This window comes from Mauremys mutica, chromosome 2 (genome assembly GCF_020497125.1).
Source record: "Mauremys mutica isolate MM-2020 ecotype Southern chromosome 2, ASM2049712v1, whole genome shotgun sequence".
NCBI classification, from domain to species: domain Eukaryota; kingdom Metazoa; phylum Chordata; order Testudines; family Geoemydidae; genus Mauremys; species Mauremys mutica.
Window position 1 is genome coordinate 168391473 of NC_059073.1, and position 25479 is coordinate 168416951.

Genomic DNA, 25479 nt, shown 5'->3' on the forward strand with positions numbered 1-25479 from the left:
CTTGGAGATTCATAGTGAATGCCACCCGTCTCGGGAGGTCCTGATGGGCCTCCAGGCCGATTAGGAGAAGGCCCAAGGAGTACGCTTCTGCCACCGCCTCATCTGGGGAGGAGGGAGAAGAAAGGCCGGGGGCAAGTGGGTCCTGTGTGGGTTCACGCTCCTGGACGACCTGCTGATCCGGTGGGATGTGGGAATCCGGTGGCAGAACCAGACTTCCTCCATACCGGTCGGAGGGGGACGGCTAACTGTCGCCCCTGGTACCCAGTGCTCTGACGTAACAGAGCGCGATGGGATCACAGGTAGGCCTTTGGCCTGATGGCCCGCCCAAGATGTACAGGGCAGCCACTGATGGGGGTCAGGGTCCTGGCCTGGAGCACCCGCAAGACTCTGGTGTGCACATCCGAATGGATGGCCATGGAGAAGTTAAAGCCCTGGGCAGAGTCTCCCTCCCCAGCTCATGGCGCTCGACGCGGCACCGGGGAGCGAGAATGGGACCTGCGACCGGAGCGATGCCGGGAGGCTGACCGAGATCTCGAGACTCGACACCGGGAGTGGCTACGTGAGTCCAGTGCCTGGAGCGGTGCCGAGAGCTGGATCGGCACCGAGTGTACCAGGTCGGGGAACGGGACGCTGATCGGTGCCACGGGTACGACCGGTACCGATATGGGAAACGGTGCCAGGACCGTGAACGGTGCCGGCACCGGGCTTGGCGATAGGACCGAGAACATCTGTGGGACTGCGATCGTGAACGGTGCCGCTCTGTGGTGCCGACGCCCGGTGGCGTGAGCAAGACAGGCTCGCCGATAGACAGTATAACCCGCACCGGCGGTGCCGGGGGTTAAAGCAGCGCAGGCTCTGCCCTTGCCATCAACTCCCTCGCTGTGGAAATGTTTCCGGCGTGGAGGGAATAGTGAGCTCAACCACAGCTCGCAACGGGGAGCGTTCAGGTGCTGGACTCGACGGCTCTTGCATGGCCGGAGTCGATGGTGCTGATACTGACGGTGCCGCAGCAGGTTAGTAGAGCGCTCAGGCTGCGGAGCAGGCGGCTCTGACGCCGCTTAATAGTAAGCTTGACCACGGTTCGTACCGGGGAGCTTTCCAGCACCGGACTCGACGGCTCTTGCCTGGCTGGAGTTAACGGTGCGGATATTGTCGGTGCCACGGCAGACATCGGTGCCGGGCGATCCAACTGAGTATAGCACTCGGCTGCGGAGCAGGCGGCTCGGACGCAGCTTCATAGCGAGCTCGACCACGGTTCGTACCGGGGAGCTTTCCAGCACCGGACTCGACGGCTCTTGCCTGGCCGGAGTTAATGGTGCGGATATTGTAGGTGCCGCGGCAGACATCGGTGCCGGGCGATCCGACTGAGCATAGCGCTCGGCTGCGGAGCAGGCAGCTCGGACGCAGCAAGGATATCGTGCCTCTTCATCCTCCAGGAGAGGGATCCATGCCGAGTGGACATCGGAGCCAGCGACGGCCAATGCCGAGAGGCCTTGGCGGTACCGGTGATCCGGTGCCGAGGGAGCGCTCCTTGAAGACTAACCAGCGCTCGGTGCTGAGAGCGGAGGAGCAAGAGCTGCCTCCCTCAGGAGCCGAGGCGAAAGTCCCACTCCCCTTTGTTCTCAGATTAAAGGCCTCACAAATGCGGCACTTATCTGTGAGGTGAGATTCCTCGAGGCACTTAGGAGAGGATCTCTTGTCGGCATCGGCTTGTGGTTATAAAACCCTGTGGACCGGGCATCGGACCCGGCACCGGGTGAGGGGCAGGGGATAAGCCCCGAACCCCTGTGAAATAAATACACTATACTATACTACAAACAAATAAAGTTAACTACAACTATAAACATCTGAACTATATACTTAACGAGAGAAACTACGAGTAGCTAGGGAAGTGGAGGTCAGCTAAGCCGCGCTCCACTGTTCCAACGACCGACACGGGCAGTAAGAAGGAACTGAGGAGTGGGTGGGTCGGCTGGTGTATATATCCGGTGCCATGGTGGCGCCACTCCAGGGGGCGCCCAGCCGACCCACTGAGTTGCTAGGGTAAAAGTCTTCCGACGAACATGCACGCGGTGCGCACACCCCTACATGGAATGGATATGAGCAATCACTCGAAGAAGAACTAGAGTGGTGTCGACCTGCACAGCCTCTTAAAGCCGCGTGGGTCAACGGACACTACTATGAACAGTTACGGCTGTGGTGCATGGCGCTCATGCGTAACCATATTTGGAATCCACATAGGGACCAGCACTCGAAGCAGCACACCAACAGTGTAGTGTCCCTGTGGGTGCTCCTTGAAGAAAATAAGGTTTGGCAAGGAAGTACTTTCTTAACCTTCACTGGCAGTGCTATTACAATGATATTCTAATATGTGATTTTAGAATTTAAGATATAATAGTCAAGTATTTTAGTGAGATTCAAATTGTCTAATGTTTTTAAACAAAGTCAAAAAATTACTGCAGATCAAAATGTGACCATGCAAATCTCTTCAGCTTACGTATTTTCCCCTCTAGCTAACCTAATACCTCCCACCATTAACACTCTAGTTGGCACAGTCCCTTCAAATTATTAGTTTAAAAAAAAATTTGATTTCTGATAAGATGGTATAAAGTGTTAAACTTTTCAAAACAAGATTTTTTTTTTAAAAAAGAAACAGTGGAGCAGAAAGTCTTTAAGTTTTCAGAGTGGTACCCGTGTTAGTATCAGCAAAAACGAGGAGTCCTTGTGGCATTCAATTGTCTCGTTAGACTGACCTCACACTTGGTAAGGCAACTCCCATCCTTTCGTGTATTTATACTGCTCCTGTATTTTCCACTCCAATCATCTGATGAAGTGGATTATAGCCCACGAAAGCTTATGCCCAAATAAATTTGTTAGTCTCTAAGGTACCACAAGGACTCCTCGTTGTTTTTATGTTTAAGGCTTCGTCTGCAATAGAGACACTGACTACACATGAGCAAATAACTTCCTAACATGAAGTGATGTCAAAGCACAGCAAAACAGAATGAGAAAGATATTTCCTTTTCTTTTTAGAGTAGCCTTACGTGTTACATGTAACCATAGGGGATACCAAATTTTCAGAGGAGTATAATATTCAAGTTTTTCAGTGCAATAGAAGTCATTCTATTATACTGAAACTTTCTGATAAGGTTAAGGTAGCTCTTACAAGCCAATTAGGACATCTTATTTTAAAAGTTATAATAAAATCTTGTTACACAACTATAAAGGAGCTGGCTTGATAGTCTTACATCAGAGTCTTGTGCTTCTATATTATATAGAAGATGAGTGTTTGTGGACAGTCCCCTAGCCCCTGGTCCTCTCATGAGTAGTTCAAAGACAGGAAACAAAGGGTAGGAATAAATGGTCATTTTTGTACTGGGACCTGTGCTGTTCAACACATTCATAAGTGATCTGGAAAAGGGGGTATACAGCGAGATGGCAAAGTCTACACACAATACAAAATTACTCAATATATTTAAGTCCAAAGCAGACTGCAAAGAATTACAAAGAAATCTCACAAAACTGGGTGACCGGGTAACAAAATGGCAGATGAAATTCAATGTTGATAAGTGCAAAGTAATGCACATTGCAAAATAATCCTAACTACACATAAAAATGATGGGTTCTAATTAGCTCTTACCACTCAAATATCAGAGGGGTAGCCGTGTTAGTCTGGATCTGTAAAAGCAGCAAAGAGTCCTGTGGTACCTTATAGCCTAACAGACGTATTGGAGCATGAGCTTTCGTGGGTGAATACCCACTTCGTCGGATCATTGGGTGACACACATCACCTTCATAGAATCATAGAATCTCAGGGTTGGAAGGGACCTCAGGAGGTCATCTAGTCCAACCCCCTGCTCAAAGCAGGACCAAACCCAACTAAATCATCCCAGCCAGGGCTTTGTCAAGCTTGACCTTAAAAACCTCTACGGAAGGAGATTCCACCACCTCCCTAGGTAACCCATTCCAGTGCTTCACCACCCTCCTAGTGAAAAAGGTTATCCTAATGTCCAACCTAAACCTCCCCCTCTGCAACTTGAGACCATTACTCCTTGTTCTGTCATCTTCTACCACTGAGAACAGTCTAGATCCATCCTCTTTGGAACCCCCTTTCAGGTAGTTGAAAGCAGCTATCAAATCCCCTCTCATTCTTCTCTTCTGCAGGCTAAACAATCCCAGTTCCCTCAGCATCTCCTCATAAGTCATGTGCTCCAGCCCCCTAATCATTTTTGTTGCCCTCCGCTGGACACTCTCCAATTTATCCACATCCTTCTTGTAGTGTGGGGCCCAAAACTGGACACAGTACTCCAAATGAGGCCTCACCAGTGCTGAATAGAGGGGAATGATCACGTCCCTTGATCTGCTGGAAATGCCCCTACTTATACAACCCAAAATGCCATTAGCCTTCTTGGCAACAAGGGCACACTGCTGACTCATATTCAGCTTTTCGTCCACCGTAACCCCTAGGTCCTTTTCTGCAGAACTGCTGCCCAGCCATTCGGTCCCTAGTCTGTAGCAGTGCATAGGATTCTTCCGTCCTAAGTGCAGGACTCTGCACTTGTCCTTGTTGAACCTCATCAGATTTCTTTTGGCCCAATCCTCTAATTTGTCTAGGTCCCTCTGTATCCTATCCCTACCCTCCAGCGTATCAACCACTCCTCTCAGTTTAGTGTCATCTGCAAACTTGCTAAGGGTGCAGTCCACACCATCCTCCAGATCGTTAATGAAGATATTGAACAAAACCAGCCCCAGCACTGACCCTTGGGGCATTCCACTTGATACCGGCTGCCAACTAGACATGGAACCATTGATCACTACCCGTTGAGCCCGACCATCTAGCCAGTTTTCTATCCACCTTACCGTCCATTCATCCAGCCCATACTTCTTTAACTTGCTGGCAAGAATACTGTGGGAGACTGTATCAAAAGCTTTGCTAAAGTCCAGAAATAGCACATCCACTGCTTTCCCCTCATCCACAGAGCCGGTTATCTCATCATAGAAGGCAATTAGGTTAGTCAGGCATGACTTGCCCTTGGTGAATCCATGCTGACTGTTCCTGATCACTTTCCCCTCCTTTAAGTGGTTCAAAATTGATTCCTTGAGGACCTGTTCCATGATTTTTCCAGGGACTGAGGTGAGACTGACTGGCCTGTAGTTCCCTGGATCTTCCTTCTTCCCTTTTTTAAAGATGGGCACTACATTAGCTTTTTTCCAGTCATCTGGGACGTCCCCCGATTGCCATGATTTTTCAAAGATAATGGCCAATGGCTCTGCAATCTCATCGGCCAACTCCTTTAGCACCCTCGGATGCAGTGCATCCGGCCCCATGGACTTGTGCTCGTCCAGCTTTTCTAAATAGTCCCGAACTACTTCTTTCTCCACAGAGAGCTGGTCACCTCCTCCCCATACTGTGCTGCAGAGTGCAGCTGTCTGGGAGCTGACCTTGTCTGTGAAGACACAGGCAAAAAAAGCATTGAGTACACTAGCTTTCTCCACATCCTCTGTCACTAGGTTCCCTCCCTCATTGAGCAAGGGGCCCACACTTTCCTTGACTTTCTTCTTGTTGCTAACATACCTGAAGAAACCCTTCTTGTTACTCCTAACATCTCCGGCTAGCTGCAACTCCAAGTGTGATTTGGCCTTCCTAATTTCACTCCTGCATATTGGTGCACATGACAAAATGCATTGGGGGGGGCGCTCCGAGGGGTTTGGAGTGTGGGAGGGGGGCTCAGGGCTGGGGCAGAAGGTTTGAGTACAGGGATGTGAGGGCTCTGGCTGGGGGCCCAGGTTCTGGGGTGGGGTCGGGGATGAGGGGCTCAGAGCTGGGGCAGAGGGTTGATGTGCAGGAGAGTTCTCCGGGGTTACAACAGGGAGAGAGAGAGAGGGGACTCCTCCCAGCTCTCTCTCCCCACAGCAGCTCCAGGGCTTGGGGCACAGGATAAGCATCACAGTCACGGCAGGCCCAGGGTTAAGTTGGGGCTGGGGAAGGAGCGCCTCGGGCACAACCAGTCCAGGCTGGGGCTCAGTTCGGTCCACCCCTTCCCCAGCAGGTTGGGGGCCAAGCTAGGTCCTGGCCAGGGGAATGGCATCTCTCCCCCCATCCGCGGCAGGTCCAAGCCAGGTGGGTTCCCTGAGTGCCTGTGCAGCGCTAAATAGGCTGCTGCATAGCCGCGCAGCTTACAGGGAACTTAGGTCTGACGGTATGGATAGTCTTATGTTCTTAACAACCTCTGGCAAATCGTTAGAACAACACTGCCAGAAAACTAAAGCAAACAGTTTCTAGTCCAATTTTATTAGGGCCTCTTCGGAAAACCCATTGCCCTTCAAGAGTTTAACTGCTTCCACAGCTGATCTCCAATCTACAAAACACAAGACTGGTTAAAGTTAACAGAATTTAATGTTATTCTCTTCTGGGTAGAGACCCATAACATTTCCCTGCATCTAAATGTTTTAGAGTTAAGATACAAATTTACATGCCTTAGAGTAAAGGACAAAACAGTAATACTGATGTTTATTGATTAGTAGCATCAATTATGCAGTTTGTACCTTCATGTACTCCTTGATAAATTGAGCTGCCTTCACACCAGTTTCCACATTAAAACTTATGTCAACTTTCACTTCTGTCTCCTGGTCAGTAAGTTTTATTATTGGTACCTGCAAATATTTATAGGAGAGAGAGACATTTTATACATCCCAAATAGTAGGCTGAAGCTTTTTGATATTTGATTAGTCAGACATTTCCTTAATTTAAGGCATTCAGACAACTGGCCTATAGTGACACTGTATTACTGAACATCAGGTGAAGGTCTTCAAGAGGCTGATTTAGGGTATGTCTGCATTGCCATCACAGGCATGAATGCAGCACATGTAAAAATTACCAAGATAGCTTTGATCTAGCTAGCTCAAGCAGTAACAGTGAAGCCCTGGCAGCACAGGCTGTACAACTCCACCTGGTTCCCTGGGTACCTAGTGCTAACTCAAGATGTGGCAGCTTCAATGCTATTGTAATTCAAACTAGCTATATTATGTCTACATCTCCTAGTCCCACCTCTGACTGTAGTGCAAACACACCCATAGAGAACTATTATCTTTAATTTAAGCAAACAATTATTTCTTGAAGTGACTGGATTAGAAGACCAACTAAATCCAGACCAACACAAAACATTCCTATACTAAAATGCATGTGTTCATTTTCAATTAGACGTTTATCATTTTCCAGTTTTCAATTATAATCTCATTAATCCACACTAGTAGTAGAAGGAAGTGATTACGGAAGGGCTCATACAGATTAGAATGGCTTCTAGACTAACAAATGCCAAGCAGTGGAGGAGCTTTAGCACCTCTAACCACCAAAAAGAGTCCTAACAGTTTTCAAAGTGTTTCAAAAGTAGTAAGATAATATGCCACAACCTCAGTGGACTACACTAGCTCTGCCATCACAGTACAGTAACAACACCTTTCTGGGCATTTGCTTTGGACATTGCCAACTCATTCATTTTCAGAGGGGATTTAGGGAGTTCACATTTTATTCCCTGGAGAATTAATCTATACTTCTGTACAGCATCTCCCTAAAGTTAGTCCAATCATGCAATTACATAATTTCCATCAGAAAGTCTCTTAGCATGCATGACACCTGATTCATCAGGGTTGTAAGAAAGGTGTGAGACACATGCCTTGTAAATGAGTGGTTGCTAGAAATTATCTTGCACTGGAAAAGAACTGAGCCTATGGTTATCCATATCGAGGATACTCTCCGAGCTGCTTACCACACCAATGTAGTCGTGCTAAAAAGGTTTAATCAGCACTTAGAACCAATCAACACATTTCTCTTGGTCTAGTTTCCCCTCTGCCCACAAAGTCAAGGTTGTACAGTCTATAGGATCAAGGCTCTCTGAATTCTAGAAGACTTTGCAGATTAGTTAGCCAAGTAGTTATGACCAGAGACAAGGTGGTTGCTGAAGTAAAAGAGCATTGTACAATCAGCACGCAAGGTTCCATTTTCAGAGACAGGGAGTTTAACAAAGTGCAACATGATAGCAAGCCAAACTACCAAGTAGTAATTGAGGAAGTCCTCTAACAACTTTCAGCACTGTAAATAAAATTCCTAAGAAGCTAGATCTCTGGAACAGTGATTATGAATGTCATTATTAGAAGGATTCTGTCAAAACACATACCCTACGAAAGTGTTATCCAGAAAACAGGAAAACATGGGATAAAAGAACGCAGCAGGTCAACATGCATGAAGCACCAAAATAGCTACATGTGCCATCTTTAATAAGTTTTTTCTTTACATTGTATTTATGTCACATCATCAAAGCAGTTTATTTTCCAAATAGGAATTTTGTTTCTCATTACTTACCGTAGCTTTGTCAAGTACTTTAATGGAATATGGCTCAGCCACATTGTGTTTCCTTAGTGCTTGTTCCAGCAGTTGTAGAGGTGGGCGTTCCCATTTCCCAAAAACAACTAAATCAATATCACTATAGACAGGAAACAAAATATAATAATAAAGTCCACTGAAATGAGAGAGTAATATTCCCCTGCAGATAAATGGCAACACTAATCTTCTGCACAATACTTTGAAAGAGCTCCCAAAAAGCTTAAACCTTTAAGTATGGTAGTTCTGCCATACTTCCTAGCATACTGTAACTTACGCCAATATAGGAATGGTCAATTAAGTCTATAAAAATAATTAAGTCAATTTCTCCAATGTTTTCCTAATGAAGCCTACTTCAAGAAACAATACAGTTCTATAAAAATGATATGATTTATGCTGCAGACTCAGGTTTAATTATGCTGTTGATCAAACAAGCAGTTTACAGAATTGTGGAGTCCAAAATGTTTTAAAAAACTAATGTGATTTTATTAAAAAAATTAATACAACAGGTTTTAAACAAACACTAGAAGAAGCAGCTTTGGAAGTATGCAGGAGCCTGTAATATTGTAAATAAAGATACATGGACATTGTGCTAGTGACTCACAGTGAAACTAACTAGACAATTTTAAAAACTGAGTTGACTGAATTGCAAAAGATAAACGGCATAATTTGTAAACACTAAATTTCAGTTCTAAAAAGATTTTTATGTTGGTAAGAGATAGGGAAATTAAACAGACAACCACTGAAAATTAATGATTAATGTTCAATGATTACCTGGCTTAGACAGTAAATATTAGCTATCCCACCAAGCATGAAATATTTCACAATACTGCTCAATTTGTATGGGTAAGTGAATGAATTATCGCAAAAGATAACAAGTGTTATCCCAGAGTGCATCTAGGAGAAGCTATTTCAACCAAGAGTCAGCAGTCAATGGAGGGTATGGATGGTGGCACAAAGATTATTAAAATATTTATGTACTTTCGAAAGTTCATAGTATGTTCAGTGGCTCTTTCCCTGGTTTGGTGAGACATTAGATAACATTCAATAATGTTTGTTACATTTTCACATTCTGGTTTGCAAATATTTGAAAATAAACCAATTCTCTTCTAGAGGTTTATCACCACTTTCATAAGACAGACCAAAAAGGTTATGTACCAAAGTAACTTGCTACTTACCTAGTTGGAAGGTAAAGCCCTGTACTAAAGCTGCCAAATATCTGAACCTGAAAGGAAAAGTTAAATACTAAAACATATCCTGCAATTATTAATATTAAAGCAAAATGTAGCCAAACAAGTCTTACAGTTAATAGGTCCAGAAAAACATGAGTTTACTTAAACTATTCCTTGAGACTAGATCTGACTAATGTAAACAAATGTTATCCCACCCCAGCTCAAATTCTGTCAAGTTTAGATTAATACATCATAAAGGAAGACATGGTGTGAAGTTAGCCTCACTCTGTCCCTCCAACCCCTCAAGTATTGAGAGAAGTTTGGAGTTTAATACAGCAAGTCTAAAAATGTTAATTCTTAACAGGAAAGGGTGGTCACTTCTCTTCAGGAAAACCATGCCTAGCACCATAAGCAGCAGAACAAAGACTACTGCAAGCAAGGCCATGCCTACTCTAGAAGTATACTACACCAGCCAAGCTTTCCTAGTGTGCTTACAGCTATACTGGCAAAGTTGCACTTTGTATCACTACAATAAAGCCACCCATTACATGCAAAGTAAGCTATACTTGTAAAAGTGTGGCTTTGCCAGTATTACTGTAAAAACAGTAGAGACTACTGCTATAACAGCTACATCAGACAGCGGTCACTTCTTCACACCCCTGAGGAACACTGTGCCAGTAGAAGTCTGTAGTGTAGACCTGGCCTAAGTCATTTATTGCATTATCTCTCAACCTCACTTGGAGAGGTTTAAGCTAATGAACAATCCCTTCCTCTTAGAAAAGCATAACTGGAGAGTCGGAGGAAAACCAATCTCAGGGATAGCTTTACTTTTTAAACCAGTGATGCTAGAATCTGAAGACAGTAGCAATGAATTTTAAAGACAAGAGAAGAAGCCAGTCTTGGAATAGATATTAAAAATACCTTGAATAAAGTAAATACACTAATTCTACAGCCAGTGAACTGTAGAAAGACTTCAAACATCCACATCATAGCTCCATATTTATTGGTTGAAATATGGAAGCCACCCCACTAGAATCTCGAGCGAGGCAAGATTAGATTAGGTGGACCACCGAAGTGATATGGCAATTCCTGTGGTTGAACTAATCAACTGGATGTGTTACTGGTTGTTCTTGGTAAACGGGATTACTTCAATATACTTTAAGTGAAACCAATGAAGAACGTAGTATCCAAGACCTAACTTTCACCAGGATTTCTTTTGAAACTACTCTAAGGATCATATTTCTTCTGTGTAAAGCTAATTCAGGATGCTGCAGACATGCTGAAAACACAACCAATTTAAACAGACATTAAAAACAAGTCCTTGTCCAATAAGTCATTGTGTCCAAGTTTTATGCATACGTGAGTATTAAATAGGAAACACAATACATGAATGCTAACAGTTTAATAAAAACAAAATAAATCACCTATAATGCAAGACTGACTTATCAAATTTGATTGTTGTATGCAATGTAGCTGTAGCTCTGTTGGTCACAGGATATTAGAGACACAAGGTGCATGGGGTAATGTCTCACTCACCAACAGAAATGGGTCCAATCAAATTCAAAAGAGTCAACAGCAGTTAAATTTTCTCCATATGTTTACAGGGATAATTAACTTAGACAAACAGTAGATGTGTTAAACCATTTCTGAGACAAACTTCTCTCAAACATATGCTACTTAACGTTCCCTATTACACTAAGGTATTTTATATAAATAGGTCTCTCTGCTTCATGTTTGGTCATTTCAGCAGACCATCACAGCAGCAAATAAATCTGATTAAAGGCTGCTTACTATAAGAGTCACCAACAGTATGCAAAAGTAACAGCAAAAGGAACCACAAAAAGAACAGTCTTCCAGAAAGGACTTGTAAAAAATTTACTATTTAAGCTATTGAAAACCAAAGGAAAGGGACCTAGAATTTTATTCAAAATATGACCTCAAGCAATTGAGCATCTCACCTTGCTATTACTAATTTCCTTCTTTAGACCTCTTGGTGGAGGTTATACATTGTGATTTAGTTCCTCTGACACCCTTTCCCTCAATAATCCTTAAGCATATTTTAGTCACACTTCTGTATCACGTTTTTCCCCACAGGATATTGATATCCTACTGCTTCCATAAGGTAGGAAGATCTGTATGGACCTTCAAGGCATAGTGTTTTAGAAGTATCTGTCTGCATATCAGTGCTTGGTTTTACATGTTTCTTTTATAAATTTACAATATCAATCCCGCAAAAATTAAAAAGTTCTAAAAAACAAATGTCCAACATTTAGCTAGTGTTGCTAAAGCAAGTCTAATTTGGGTGTAATTTTGCTTTAGTCAGTTTTGGCGATTGTTGAAGATTTAGAGAGCAAGATAACTACTAGGCTTCAGCAACCTGAAGCCTAGATTTGAAATTCTTGTATTAAACTTTGATGGTTTCAATTAAGAGTAGCTTGTTGTAAGAGCCAGCAGTGGTTGTTATATTGTAATGCAAGAGTTGTGACAAATTCATTTTTAAAAAGTTAAATGGAGAGAGAACTCAAAAAAGGTTGCGTTAAGACGACAAAATAGAACTTAAATGAACTCTGTTCTACAATGTACTAGTAAATTTGATTTGAAACTTGAGATGTACTCACATCAGCTGTAGGCCAAAGATCTTTGATGACTGTCTCTATTCTTTTCACCACTTCTCTTCTCATAGTTGCTTCTTCAGGACGAGGGGACATGAAGTCATAAAAGTCAATTATTTCTTCATGGAGCCTACAGGTGGGGGTGGGGGAGAAAATAGTAGCATCAGCAATGACCGTGATGATGGAACTTATGTATCCAATACAAACAAAATGGTTAATACTCTAACACCATATACATGTTTTTAAGTCAATTGCCTTTCAACCAAACATCATTTTTAGAAATTATGATACTACTCATATCATATCAAAAAAGAGTCCTTGTTTCAAAAATAGTTTATCTAAGTTGATGTATATTTTATCATCTTAATTATGTGTGCTAAGTCTAGAGACAAGGTATTGGTACTTTATAGATTATATAGGAGGAATGGCCAACCTGAGCATGAGAAGTAGCCAGAATTTACCAATGTACATTGCCAAAGAGCTACAGTAATATCAGCAGCCCCACCCCCCATCAGCCTCCCACTCCACCCCCGCTTCCAGTGCCTCCCGCCCACCGGCAGCCGATCAGCACACCCCCTCTCCCCCCCCCCGCACCTCCTGGTCAGCTGTTTCATGGCATGCATGAAGCTCTGGGGGGGGGGGGAAAGGAGTAGGAGCGAGGACATGGCAGGCTCAGGGGAGGAGGCAGGAAGGGGTGAGTGGGAGCAGGGCCTGTGGCAGAGCCAGGGGTTGAGCAGTGAGCACCCCCTGACCCACTGGAAAGTTGGCACCTGTAACTCCTGCCCCAGAGTCAGTGCCTATACAAGGAGCTGCATATTAACTTCTGAAGAGCTGCATGTGGCTCTGGACCCACAGGTTGGCCACCCGTTATACAGCCTCCATACATTCAGAATAGAAATATGTACACGTTTAACTGAAGCAAGTCCCAACAAATACTTTTGTTGGTAGACATTCTGATTTCTAACCCCCCTTAGCTCACTAATTTAAGCCTGATCAACTTTGGCTACTTATTTCCAAAATAAAGAAGCTATTTCAAAATAATGAGGGGGAAAATGGCAAGATGCATAAAATCCTGGGTATTACACAATGGGGTTCTTAAATGGTGAGCGCCACAGAGTTTAAGCTAGTTTTAGTATTACAGAGATTCTAATTTATGCATAAGAAATATGAATTTCTCCTGTACTTGCCTTGTAAATTCTGCTTCTCTGAAGGCATCTAGCAGGATTTTCACCAGGGCAGATAAAAAACAAAGATTTAAAAAAAAAAAATTTTTTTTTTAAATCAGATTTTTTTGATCAAATGCTTTTTGAGAAAAAAAGCAATCTAAAGATAGCTCAAATATATCTTAATTAAAACTATAATGCATCATCACGGAATAGGGATTATAAATTCTAAATCTATAGTATGAGACAATATATTCATGTAATGTTTAAGAAGAGTTTTGTAAATGAGTTCCAATAGTTCATGGATTAGGGACCCAATTTTATGGGTTCCAGGGGCTTCTGTATAGATTTAGGTTAATCTTTCTATCTACCCAATGGGACTCAGTGCTAAGTCTAGAAGATACCATCAGAGATGCTTAGTTTTGCAGTTCTCAAACTGTGGATGTGTGTCTCCAGAGGTAACATGCTTGTTAACAGCAAAAATGTTCATATATAAATAAATAAATGAGGTTAGAAATAACAGACCTCAACCCTATTGTCCCTCTGCAAATTTGTGTACACAGTGTCAATCCCTTACCTCTCTAAAAGTGCAAAGTTTCATAAAGTTCAATGAATAGAAGATTGTTGGGGGCAGAATAGATCTGGAGAAGAAGTCTGGAGATAACTGTGAGAAGGGAGGAAAAGGCAGTAGAAACAAAAATGAAACTGTTTGAGCACCATATTTCAGAAGTCTTGAGGTCTTTCTGAGTGTAGCCTTCATTAATTTGAAGATGTACCATATCATTATCTCACTAGAAGGGAAAAATCTATAATGGCAGCAGGCTGTATGAGACATTCAGTTTGGGAATATTTTAATGAAATTCCTCTACCTGTGGGTAAATCAGGCATGCGTGCAAAATGCAAAAAGTGCAACAAAGAAATACAAAGCCTGGTTGCCCAAATGAAACAACATCATGAGAAGTGTTCCTTCTCAGGAGGAAGTTGCGTTGAAGATGATGAAAGGAACATGTCTGAACATGCAGGATCTTCAGGTTGGTAAACTTGTATTTCATACTTCTTTCTTAAGGACTGCCTGTCTTCCTTCTGGACTATTCTTGATTTCACATGTTTGAGCAAAAGATATACTGAATGGTACTATCATTTTAGATGCAACTGTGATAAAAAATAAATAGCTGAAATAGGCAGACCTTCCTTTTACAATTTCACCTTAAAGTAGTACTGAGTGTCAGTGAATGCAATGAGTAGCACTAAATGAGCAGTATGGTAATAAAGAACTGCACTGACTTATTTTGTTTCGGAGAATCCATCCTCAACATACAGAATTCTGAAGACTATCCACCTTCAAGATCACCATCATTTTCCATAGTTTCAGAGTATCTGCCAATGATAGTGTTTCAGTCACATCATGTATGTCACATAGCCACAGTTTATCACCTGTAGCAAAAAGAAAAAAATCCCCATCATCCAGAAATAACCATAGGTAAGTTTGTGATAAGAACCAGCAGATTACAAAAAGAGGTAATTGATGAAAAATTGCCCCATTTATTTCTGCAACAAACTCTCCTTTTCGTATGACTGAGAACTCACACTTAAACATGGTTCAGTCATTAAGACCAAGATGCAGTCCACCCAACAGAGCAGATGTCGCAGGCAAATTGCTGGATAAAGTGTATGAAAGAGAAATTGAGCAGTGTGCAAAAGGTTGAGAAGGTAAAATTGTTAACCTGAGTCTTGATGGGTGGAGCAATGTCCACAACGATCCTGTTGAATGTGTTTGTGTGACAACAGAAGAAGGGAATATCCTCCTTATAGAAACAATTGATACATCAGGAAATGCACACACAGCAGAACACTTACAAGAAATAGCAGTAAAAGCTACAACAAACTGAAAAAAAAATACAAATGTCTAGTACGCAGCTTGGTCACAGATAATGCTGCAAACGTATTCAAGATGAGAAGAAATTATTTAGAAAACAGAGAAGAGAGTCCGAGGCTAATAATGTATAGGGTTTTTTTTTTTTTCATTTAATTGTCAACGAAGGTACACTTGATCTGAGCTTGCAGTGCTCATTTGATGCATCTCCTAGCCAAAAGACTTCAGTGTTCCAGAAATAAAGGTTAACGTTGTTGAAATTGCAGAATACTTCTGTAACAACCACTTTGCAGCAGCTGCTCTGAAAAAAGTGGGAAGAACCAAGCTAACTCTCCCACAAGCCGTGCAATGGAACTCAGTAGTGGACTGTCTTGAGCACTGTATCAAGAACTGGCCTAATCTGATGACAGTTTGTGAACAAAATCGTGAAAAAAATAGATGGCACTGTCACAGCCAAAGTTCCCAACATTTGGCTTAAGAGAAATGTTAAACACATGCTGAATACACCCTGAAGCTTATTTCTGTAGTCTTGAACAAAATGCAGGGAAATAGCTGTTTTATTGCTGATGCTTTTGAAATCTGGAAGGAACTGAGTGAGATCTTAAAAAGAGATCTCTGGAATGACAGAGTTAAATTACAAACATTAAAAAAATGAATGGGACAAGCACTAGCTCCAGCTCATTTTCTTGCAAATATTCTCAATACTCGGTACCAAGGTCAAACCTTAACTGATGAAGAAGAGGAGTTGGCTATGACATGGACATCCAGCAATCATCCCCTCATAATGCCAACTATAATAAACTTCAGAGCTAAGGGTAAAACATTCAAGAAATATAATGTTTGCTGATGATGTTTTAAAGAAAGTCACAACAGTGAACTGGTGGAAGTCACTTAAGCACTTGGATTCAGAGACTGATAAAGTGATAATCTCACTTAACAGAAGTAGCTTCTTCTGCCGGCGTAGAAAGAATATTTTCTTCCTTTGGACTAATTCATTACAAATTGAGAAATCGTTTGAGTCCTGAAAAAGCAGGAAAGCTTGTTTTTCTTTTCCAGATTATGAACAAACAGGAAAATTAAGGTGAAGATGACTGACTTAGCTGCAGATGCCAATATTTTAAGTTTCTCATGTTGACCTGGCTGACACAGTCAATTTAATTTTTTTTTAAAATAATTACATTTAATTATTTTAGTTAAAAACACTTTTAACAAAAACAAGCCTGATTTAAAAAAAAACTTGAACGTTTAACTAAATTCAAATGGTTGCTTTGTTAAAATATTCTATGTTTGCTGTTGAAGAAAAAAATCCAGAATACATAATTATGTTGTTTTAGTTAAATAAAAATTTAAAATGTCTGTCTGGTGATGTTCTCCACCTAATACAGCATGGCAAAAAAATCCTCTAAATATTAATGATTAACCTGTTGCATTTGAGAGAGTTCACTTCCCCAATGACTTCATAAATATATGCTTCAACCATGGAGCCCGTTTAGCCTTTTTTCACTGTCACCATATGTCTACTGGATGCTGCTGACAGATGCGGTACGGCAGTGCTACACAGCAGCATCCCCTCGCCTTTGCAAGGTAGCAGAGACGGTTACCAGCCCTACTGTACCGTCTGCTGCCTTGCAAGTGGATAATGACGGTTACCAGTCATATTGTACCATCTGCTGCTGTCATGGGTGCTCCTGGCTGGCCTCACTGAGGTTGGCCGGGGGCGAATGGACAAAAATGGAAATGACTCCCCAGGTCATTCCCTTTGTTAAGTTTTGTCTAATGGAGACTCAGTCCTGCCTAGAATATCAGGCAAGTCTACTAAAGAACCAGAGAGGCAAACAGCCGCTCCAGGTCAGAGCCCCAGACATCCCGCTGAAATGCTGAGCTGCATGCCATTCTAGGGGTTCCCCTGCAACAACCCCACCCATTGCTTCCCTACTCCCCCACCCCTCCTGGGCTACCGTGGCAGTTATCGCCCTATTTGTGTGACGAAGTAATAAAGAATGCATGAATTTGAAACAACACTGACTTTATTGCCTCTGCAAGCAGAGATCAAAGGCGAGAGGGGAGAGCGGCTGGCTTACAGCAAAGTAGAGTGAATCACCATTCTGCATTTGCTCAGCCTATAGCTGAAAATGAGAATCTGTGATAAGCACTAGGACAGAAGCACAGGCAGGACTGAACCTCCATTTGTGTGTGGGCCTTTTGTTGACACTGGTACAATACAAAATGTCCCAGGATATGTATGTTGGGGGACAGTTCTAAACGACAGTTAATTTTTTTTTTATTTGCAGCAAAATGTAGAGGTCTAAGTATCTGATTGTGAGCCCTGATAGCAAGGGGTAGGCTGGGGTAGGCACGACTGCGCGGTGCTGCTGACTGGGAGAGCAGCCTGAGGCAGAAGCCTCCAACTGCCATGATATTCCAGGCAGGACTGAATCTCCATTAGACAAAACTTAAAGAAGAGAATGACCTGGAGTCATTCCCATTTTTGCCCAGGCGCCCACAACCGACCTTACCGAGGCCAGCCAGGAGCACTCACGGGATGATGATGACGGATACCAGTCATAATGTACCATCTGCCATCAGGAAGTTAAGGGGATGCTGCTGTGTAGCGCTGCAGCACCACGTCTGCCAGCAGCATCCAGTAGACATACGGTGACATTGAAAAAAGGCGAGAAACTATTTTTTTCCCTTTTCTTTCATTTGGGGGGGGGGGGGCAGACGACATACACCCTGAACCACCCGCGACAATGTTTTTGACCGTTCAGGCATTGGGAGCTCAGTCAAGAATGCAAATGTTTTTCGGAGCGCGCGGGAACTGTGGGATAGCTAGAGTCCTCAGTCCCCCCTCCCTCCCTCCTCCGTGAGTGTCCATTTGATTCTTTGACTTTCTGTTACACTTGTCTCAGCTCCTTAAGTTTTACACAGCACTGTGTTGAGTCCCTATTGTGGCCTCTGTCTATCATGGCCTTGGAGATTTTTTCCAAATGCTTTGGTATTTCGTCTTTTGGAACGGAGTTCTGATAGAACACATTCATCTCCCCATACAGAGATCAGCTTCAATATCTCCCGTATGGTCCATGCTGGAGCTCTTTTTTTGATTCTGAGACTGCATGGTCACCTGATTAGCGCTCCACGCTGGGCAAACAGGAAATGAAATTCAGAAGTTAGCGGGGCTTTTCCTGGCTAGTGCATCCGAGTTCAGATTGCTGTCCAGAGCGGTCACAATGCTGCACTGTGAGATTGCGCCCGGAGGCCAATACCGTCGAATTGCATCCACACTAACCCTAATTCGAACCGGCAATGTCGATTTCAGCACTACTCCCCTCATCAGGGAGGAGTACAGAAATCTATTTCAAAAGCCCTTTATGTCAAAAAAATGGCTTCGTTGTGTGGACAGGTGCAGGGTTAATGCAAAATAACGCTGCTAAATTCGATATAAACTCATAGTGTAGACCAGTCCTCAGAGTGCTTCATCCCCCTCTCGGCCCCTACATGGGCTGCCGCTTCACTTCTGCAAATACAAGGTTGGCTAGGCAAGATTGATGGTAAAGAATCTAATGAGTTACCACCAAACCAAATCCCATCTTTGCTCTACCAGTGTTCTCAGCCTTTCCTACCTACCAATCAGTTTCCCCCTCAGACAGTGTGTGCTTTTTCCCATACCACCTATAACACCTGGGAAAGACTCAGACAAAATCTGTTCAGCCACTACCTCAGCACACCTCCTCCGAGTCCCTCTTTAAAATTCATCTGTGCCAAGGCACCTACGAAAAAAACCCACTTACCTGCTGATCCTGACAAGGGAGGTGACTAGCTGTGACTGTCCCCTTCTTTCCCTTCCTTCCTTCCCCTACTTCATCACTTACTAATTATCCCATTCTCATCCTATTTCTACCCCCCAAATAATGCATAAGCCAACAAAATATATAACAAGGCTGTACTAACTCTTCGCCATATTCAACAGCTCACACTATATCCCCATTTCCAACTCCCTGTTTGCCTTTAAGGGCTATGTCTACACTACCACTTATGTCAGCAAACCTTACCTTGCTCAAGGGTGTGAATATTCCATCCCTCCCTGAGCAACGCAAGTTACACCAACATAAGTGCGAACACGCACAGAGCTATTTTGGTGGGAGAAGCTCTCCCACCGTCATAGCTTCTGCCACTCAAAGGGATGGTTTTGTGGACAGAAAAGCTCTTGCATTGGCATACAGAGTCTTTACCACATACAGCTGCGTCGCTGCAGTGTATCAGTACAGCTCACCGCTGCAGCACTGTAAGTATAGACATGCCTTAGACTAGGGCCTAAAAGCATAGGGACTCTCTCTATATAACACAACTGTTGTGAATAGAAAAAAGAACGAGAAGTACTTGTGGCACCTTAGAGACTAACATTTATTTGGAAATAAGCTTTTGTGTACCAATGTGATATATGCCATCATGTGCCACCAATGCCCCTCTGCCATGTACATTGGCCAAACCAGACAGTCTCTACGCAAAAGAATAAAATGGACACAAATCAGATGTCATAGAATTCTAACATTCAAAAACCAGTCGAAGAACACTTCAACCTCCCTGGTCACTCAATTACAGACCTAAAAGTCGTAATTCTCCAACAAAAAAAAAACTTCAAAAACAGACTCCAACGAGAAACTGCAGAACTGGAATTAATTTGCAAACTGGACTGTAATAGTCCGCGGTTGGGGCCGTGCCCTCTCAGGGGCCGTCGGGAGCCAGGCCGCCTCACTACACGGCCCAAATCAGTCTCCGGGTTCTGAAGGTCTTGGGGTTCTGCCCCTCAAGCAGGGGCGGAACAGAAGGCACACGGTTAATGCAATGAGTCCCAGCCCTCAGTCAGGGCGGGACAACAGACACTAGGTCTAGGCTCAGATCCTTCCCGCAGGCTGAACACCCATAAAGTCAATGAGCCACGGCCCTCATTCAGGGCGGGGCAGCGAACCAGTTCTAAGCTCCGGTCCTGGCAGCCGGAGCTGAGCAGTTACAAAGTCAGTAAGCCCCAAGCCCTAGCTCAGGGCGGGGCAGCACACAAGAGTCCAGGGAGCTCAGATCCCCCTGCAGGCTGAGCAGTAACAAAGTTAACAAGCTACGCCCAGGCCCTCAATCAGGGCGGGGCACCAAACACGTCAGTGCCCTCAGCCGGACAGGGGTCGGCTACCCCTGGGCTACACTCCATCTCCCCCTCCATGGGTACCTGCTCCTCGCTGGGCTCTGCAGCGGGATCCCACACCATGGGCTCCTTGGCGTGCTGAGGGCTCTCTAGGTCGGGCTGCTCCTCCGGACTCGGGTCACGGGAACGCTCGGGCAGCTCCTCGGGGTACCTGGCTCGAGGGAGGCTCGGTCCGTCCGCGTCAGGGTACCTGGCTCGAGGGAGGCTCCGTCCGTCCGCGTCAGGGTACCTGGCTCGAGGGAGGCTCCGTCCAGCAGGAGCCCGAACAGGAGCGTCCGTCCTCTCCGGCCGCTGGGCTCCAACTGAGTGTTGAGGCCGGGCTTTTATACTTCCTGTCCTGCCCCTTGACTTCCGGGGGGCGGGAACAGGCGGCGGTGGCTCCGCCCACTGAGGTGGCTGTTCCGGTTCCTCCCTCTCAGGGGCCGTCGGGAGCCAGGCCGCCTCACTACACGGCCCCGCCCTCAAGGCTGGGTCCCGTGCAGCGGGGCCAGCCCACTCCACACCCCCCAGTCTAGAGAGGAAGTCCGCATTCGCATGTTCCTTACCGGCTCTATGGTGGACCGTGAAGGCAAATGGCTGGAGGGCCAGGTACCAGCGCTGCACCCGCATGTTGTGGTCCTTCATCCGGGCCAACCATTGAAGGGCGGAATGGTCGGTGACCAAGGTGAAGGGGACTCCCAGGATGTAGTACCGGAGCGCTTCACAAGCCCACTTCACGGCGAGGGCTTCCTTCTCGACCACCGCATAGTTTTTTTCGCGGGGGAACAGCTTCTGGCTAATGTACAGAACCGGATGCTCCTCACCCCCTACGTCTTGGGACAAGACAGCCCCGAGTCCCACTTCTGAGGCGTCGGTCTGTAAGATAAACGGCTGGTTAAAGTCGGGGCTATACAAGACCGGCTCGCTGCAGAGGCACGTCTTAAGAGTCTGAAAGGCCCTGTCGCACTCAGTAGTCCAGTCCACCTGCCGTGGGCTGTCCTTTGTTAGGAGCCCCGTTAAGGGGGCTGTAATCGTCGCAAATTGGGGGATGAACCGCCTATAATAACCGGCCAAGCCTAGAAACTGCCGCACCTGGCGCTTCGTGGTCGGCGGGGGGCAGTTGGCGATGGCCTGGACCTTGCCGATCAGGGGTTTTACCTGCCCATGCCCGATAGCATACCCCAAGTACTTAGTCTCTTGCCAACCGATGCGACATTTTTTCGGGTTGGCGGTTAAGCCGGCCTTCCTCAAGGACCTCAGGACAGCGGCGACTCTCTCCAGGTGGTTCTCCCACTGTGGACTGTAGATCACAACGTCGTCAAGATAGGCGGCGGCATAGTCCTGATGGAGCTGGAGGAGGCGGTCCATTAGGCGCTGAAAGGTGGCCGGGGCCCCGTGGAGGCCGAAGGGCATCCTGGTGAAGTGGTAGAGACCGGAGGGAGTGGCAAAGGCAGTTTTCTCGCGGGAGGCGGGCTCCAGAGGGATCTGCCAATATCCCTTACTTAGGTCTAGGGTGGTGACGTAGTGGGCCCTCCCCAGGTGGGCCAACAGCTCATCTATCTGGGGCATGGGATAGGCGTCGAATTTGGAGATGGCGTTAACGCGTCGGAAGTCGATACAGAAGCGCTGCGAGCCGTCGGGTTTGGGTACCAGCACTACCGGGCTGCGCCACTCACTCTGCGATGGCTCTACCACCCCCAAATCCAACATCGCTCGTACCTCCTTCTCCACGACCTGCTTCCTATGGTAGGGCAGGGGCCGGGTCGTCCCCCGGATCACCACCCCCGGCTCTGTCTGGATCCGATGGTATACCAGGGAGGTGTGTCCCGGTTGGTCCGTAAAGGTGTGGGAAAAAGCTCGGAGGAGGCACCGGGTCTGTCGGAGTTGTTCCTCGGTTAAGGTCTCCCCGAGCTGGGGTTCCTCGGCGTCTCCGGGGTGGGGGACCTGGGGCCCCAGTTCCGGTTCTGGCGGGTAGGGGTTAATCAACAGCCCTTCTCGCTCCTTCCAGGGTTTGAGGAGGTTGACGTGGTAGCGTTGGATCTTCTTCTTCCGGTCCGGCTGATTGATTTCATACGTGACCGGGCCCACCTTTCTGACCACCTCATATGGCCCTTGCCACCGGGCCAGGATCTTTGATTCACTGGACGGGAGGAGGAGTAATACCCGGTCCCCGGGTTGGAAGTCCCGAGTCTGGGCGCCTCGGTTATAGGTCTGGGCTTGCGTGTCCTGGGCGGCTTTCAAGTTTTCCCGCGCCAGATCCCCCGCCTGCTTCAGGCGCTCCTGAAGTTGAAGCACATACTGTAAGAGACCCTGGGCCGGGGAGGGAGCCTGTTCCCAGGTTTCTCTCATGAGATCCAAAAGGCCCCGGGGTCGCCGCCCATACAATAATTCGAAGGGGGAGAACTTCGTCGACGCCTGGGGGACTTCTCGTATGGCTAGGAGCAGGGGCGGAAGGAGCTGGTCCCACTGGCGAAGGTCCTCTTGGGGAAACCGACGCAGCATCCCTTTCAGCGTCCGGTTAAACCTCTCCACTAATCCATCGGTCTGGGGATGGTAGACAGAGGTGCGGAGTTGCTTGACCCCCAGGATTTCGCAAACTTGCTTGAGCAGCCAGGACGTGAAATTAGTCCCTTGGTCTATGAGGAGCTCCCGGGGTAGGCCGACGCGGGCGAAGACCTTCACCAGTTCCATGGCAATGGTGTGGGCTGAGATGTTCCGAAGAGGAATGGCTTCGGGGAACCTGGTGGCATAGTCCATCATCACTAAAATATATTGGAACCCCGCGCTGCTCTTCGGGAGGGGCCCTACCAGGTCCACGGCCACGCGTTCAAAGGGGGTTTCCATTAAAGGCATCGGTATCAACGGTGCCTTAGGGGTCCGGGCAGGGGTGGCCAACTGGCAGTCCGGACACGAATTGCAATAGTCCTTTACTTCTTGGTACACCCCGGGCCAGAAGAAACGCCCCAGGATCCGGGCCAGCGTCTTGTCGTGCCCGAGGTGCCCAGCCGCTGGGACATCGTGGGCCAGTTTCATGACCGCCCGGCGGTGACACCGCGGCACGAGCAGCTGTGTCCGTGTCTCCCCGGTGCGGGGGTCCTTCTCCATGCGATAAAGGCGCTCTTGTCGTAGCTCAAAGTGCGGCCACTGCGCCGCTCGCTGGGGGTCGAGAACAGTCCCCTCCACGGAGGCCAGCTGCTCGTAGATCGGTTTGAGTGTGGGGTCAGCCCCTTGGTCCCGGCAAAAATCTGTGGGTGTCGAGGGATCCCTTCTTCCCCCTCGGGGAGGGTCTTCACGTCCTCCCGTGGAACTGGTAGGGACGGGGGTCTCCCCTTCTAATGCCGGCGTGGCCTGCGGGCTACCCTCAAGGTGGCGGCGTAATACGGTGGTGAAGTCGGGCCAGTCCCGCCCCAGGATCACCGGGTACGCCAGCCGGGGTGCAAGCCCCACCTTCATCCGCCGGGTGATCCCATCGATGGTCAGTTGGGTCTGGGCGCTGGGGTAGGCTCGTATATCTCCGTGGATACACTGCAGTGGAATCTTCTCCAGGTGGCCGTCCGCCGGCGGGCCTAAGTCCTGGCAGACCAGCGTTTGGCCACAGCCTGAGTCAAGGAGGGCCACCGCCTGGCGTCCCTCAATGACCACAGGCACGGTGATCTTGGCCACTTGCGGACGTCGGGCACGGCCTTCCCCTGAGTAGACTTGGCCAAAGGCACACTCCAGTACAGGGCAATCCCGCTGCAAATGGCCGTAGTTTCCGCAGGAGAAACAGGGCCCCAAGGTGGCTCGCTCCGTCCGCACCCGGGCCCCGGGGTCACCCCCGGGGGGTTTCCGGCTGTACTCTCTGGCTGTGGGCGCCGGGGTCCGTGTGGGACTCCCGGAGGGCGCGGCCATCCGGGCCCGGCCCTCTACGCTGCGGGAGGGAACACTTATGGCTGCCCGGGGGGGGCGGCCCCCTCTTTTCCGGGTTGGGGCGCTCCGTCCGGACCGGGACCGCCCGGCCAGCTGACCCCGATGGGGTCTCAGCCGCGAGGAAGTCCTCCATTAAGGCAACGGCCGCGGACACCGTCGTCGGCCTGTGGCGTAGGACCCAGGATCTTCCCCTCGGTGGAAGTACATGGGCAAATTGTTCCAATACAATTTGTTCCATCAGCTCTTCTGGTGTCCGGCGTTCGGGCTGTAGCCACTTTTTGCAGGTCTCCCGTAGTTCCTGGGCCACCATCCGCGGCCGGGCCCCCGGGGAATAGGACAGGCTCCTAAACCGTTGTCGGTAGGTCTCGGGGCTCACGTCCAGTGCGTCCAGAATAGCGGCCTTCACTAAGTTGTAGTCCTGGGCCGCTTCCACCGACAGACCTCGGTAGATCGTCTGGGCAGTTCCCGTTAAGTATGGGGCCAGGATGGTGGCCCACTGTTCCTGGTTCCAGCCCGCGACGACAGCCACCCTCTCAAAGGTGACGAGAAAAGCCTCCGGATCATCCTCAGGCCCCATCTTCGTCAACCGAATTGGGGGGCTGGGTCGCGGGGCCCCTGCGGAGCCCCCGGGTAGGAGTTCCCCCACTCGGGCTAGGGCCGCTGCAAGCTGCTGGACACATTTCTGCTGGAAGTCCTGGTGTTGGGTAACCAGGTCCGCAACCAGCTGCCGTTGTTGGACCCCCAGCTGCTCTACGAGCTGCTGCTGCTGTAGCTGGTGGGCGGCCTGGTGCTCCTGTTGGTGTCGCGCCTGGGCCGCCTGCTGTCGTTCCTGGCTCTCAGTGATGAGGGTCAGGAGCTGGGATAGGTCCATCTCTCTTGCGGGAGATCTCTCTCCCGTCGCCCCCTTTTCACCAGTGTCTAGAGTTCGTGCCCACATTCTGGGCAAAAAGGGCCTCAGAGAAAGCACCACGTGTAATAGTCCGCGGTTGGGGCTGTGCCCTCTCAGGGGCCGTCGGGAGCCAGGCCGCCTCACTACACGGCCCAAATCAGTCTCCGGGTTCTGAAGGTCTTGGGGTTCTGCCCCTCAAGCAGGGGCGGAACAGAAGGCACACGGTTAATGCAATGAGTCCCAGCCCTCAGTCAGGGCGGGACAACAGACACTAGGTCTAGGCTCAGATCCTTCCCGCAGGCTGAACACCC

The 25479-nt window shown here is 47.3% G+C and overlaps 1 protein-coding gene across 5 annotated transcripts in view; it reads right to left on the reverse strand.

Moving 5' to 3' along the window:
- The window catches only part of TENT4A (terminal nucleotidyltransferase 4A), a 109671-nt gene that overhangs the window by 64037 nt on the left and 20155 nt on the right, over window positions 1–25479 (reverse strand). For all 5 annotated transcript variants that reach the window (XM_045003524.1, XM_045003522.1, XM_045003521.1 and 2 more), the window contains exons 2-5: window positions 12168–12291; window positions 9556–9602; window positions 8360–8480; window positions 6547–6654 (exon numbers count right to left, since the gene is read on the reverse strand). In XM_045003524.1, the coding sequence (XP_044859459.1) occupies window positions 6547–6654; window positions 8360–8480; window positions 9556–9602; window positions 12168–12291 (400 nt within the window). The remainder of the gene's footprint in view (window positions 1–6546; window positions 6655–8359; window positions 8481–9555; window positions 9603–12167; window positions 12292–25479) is intronic.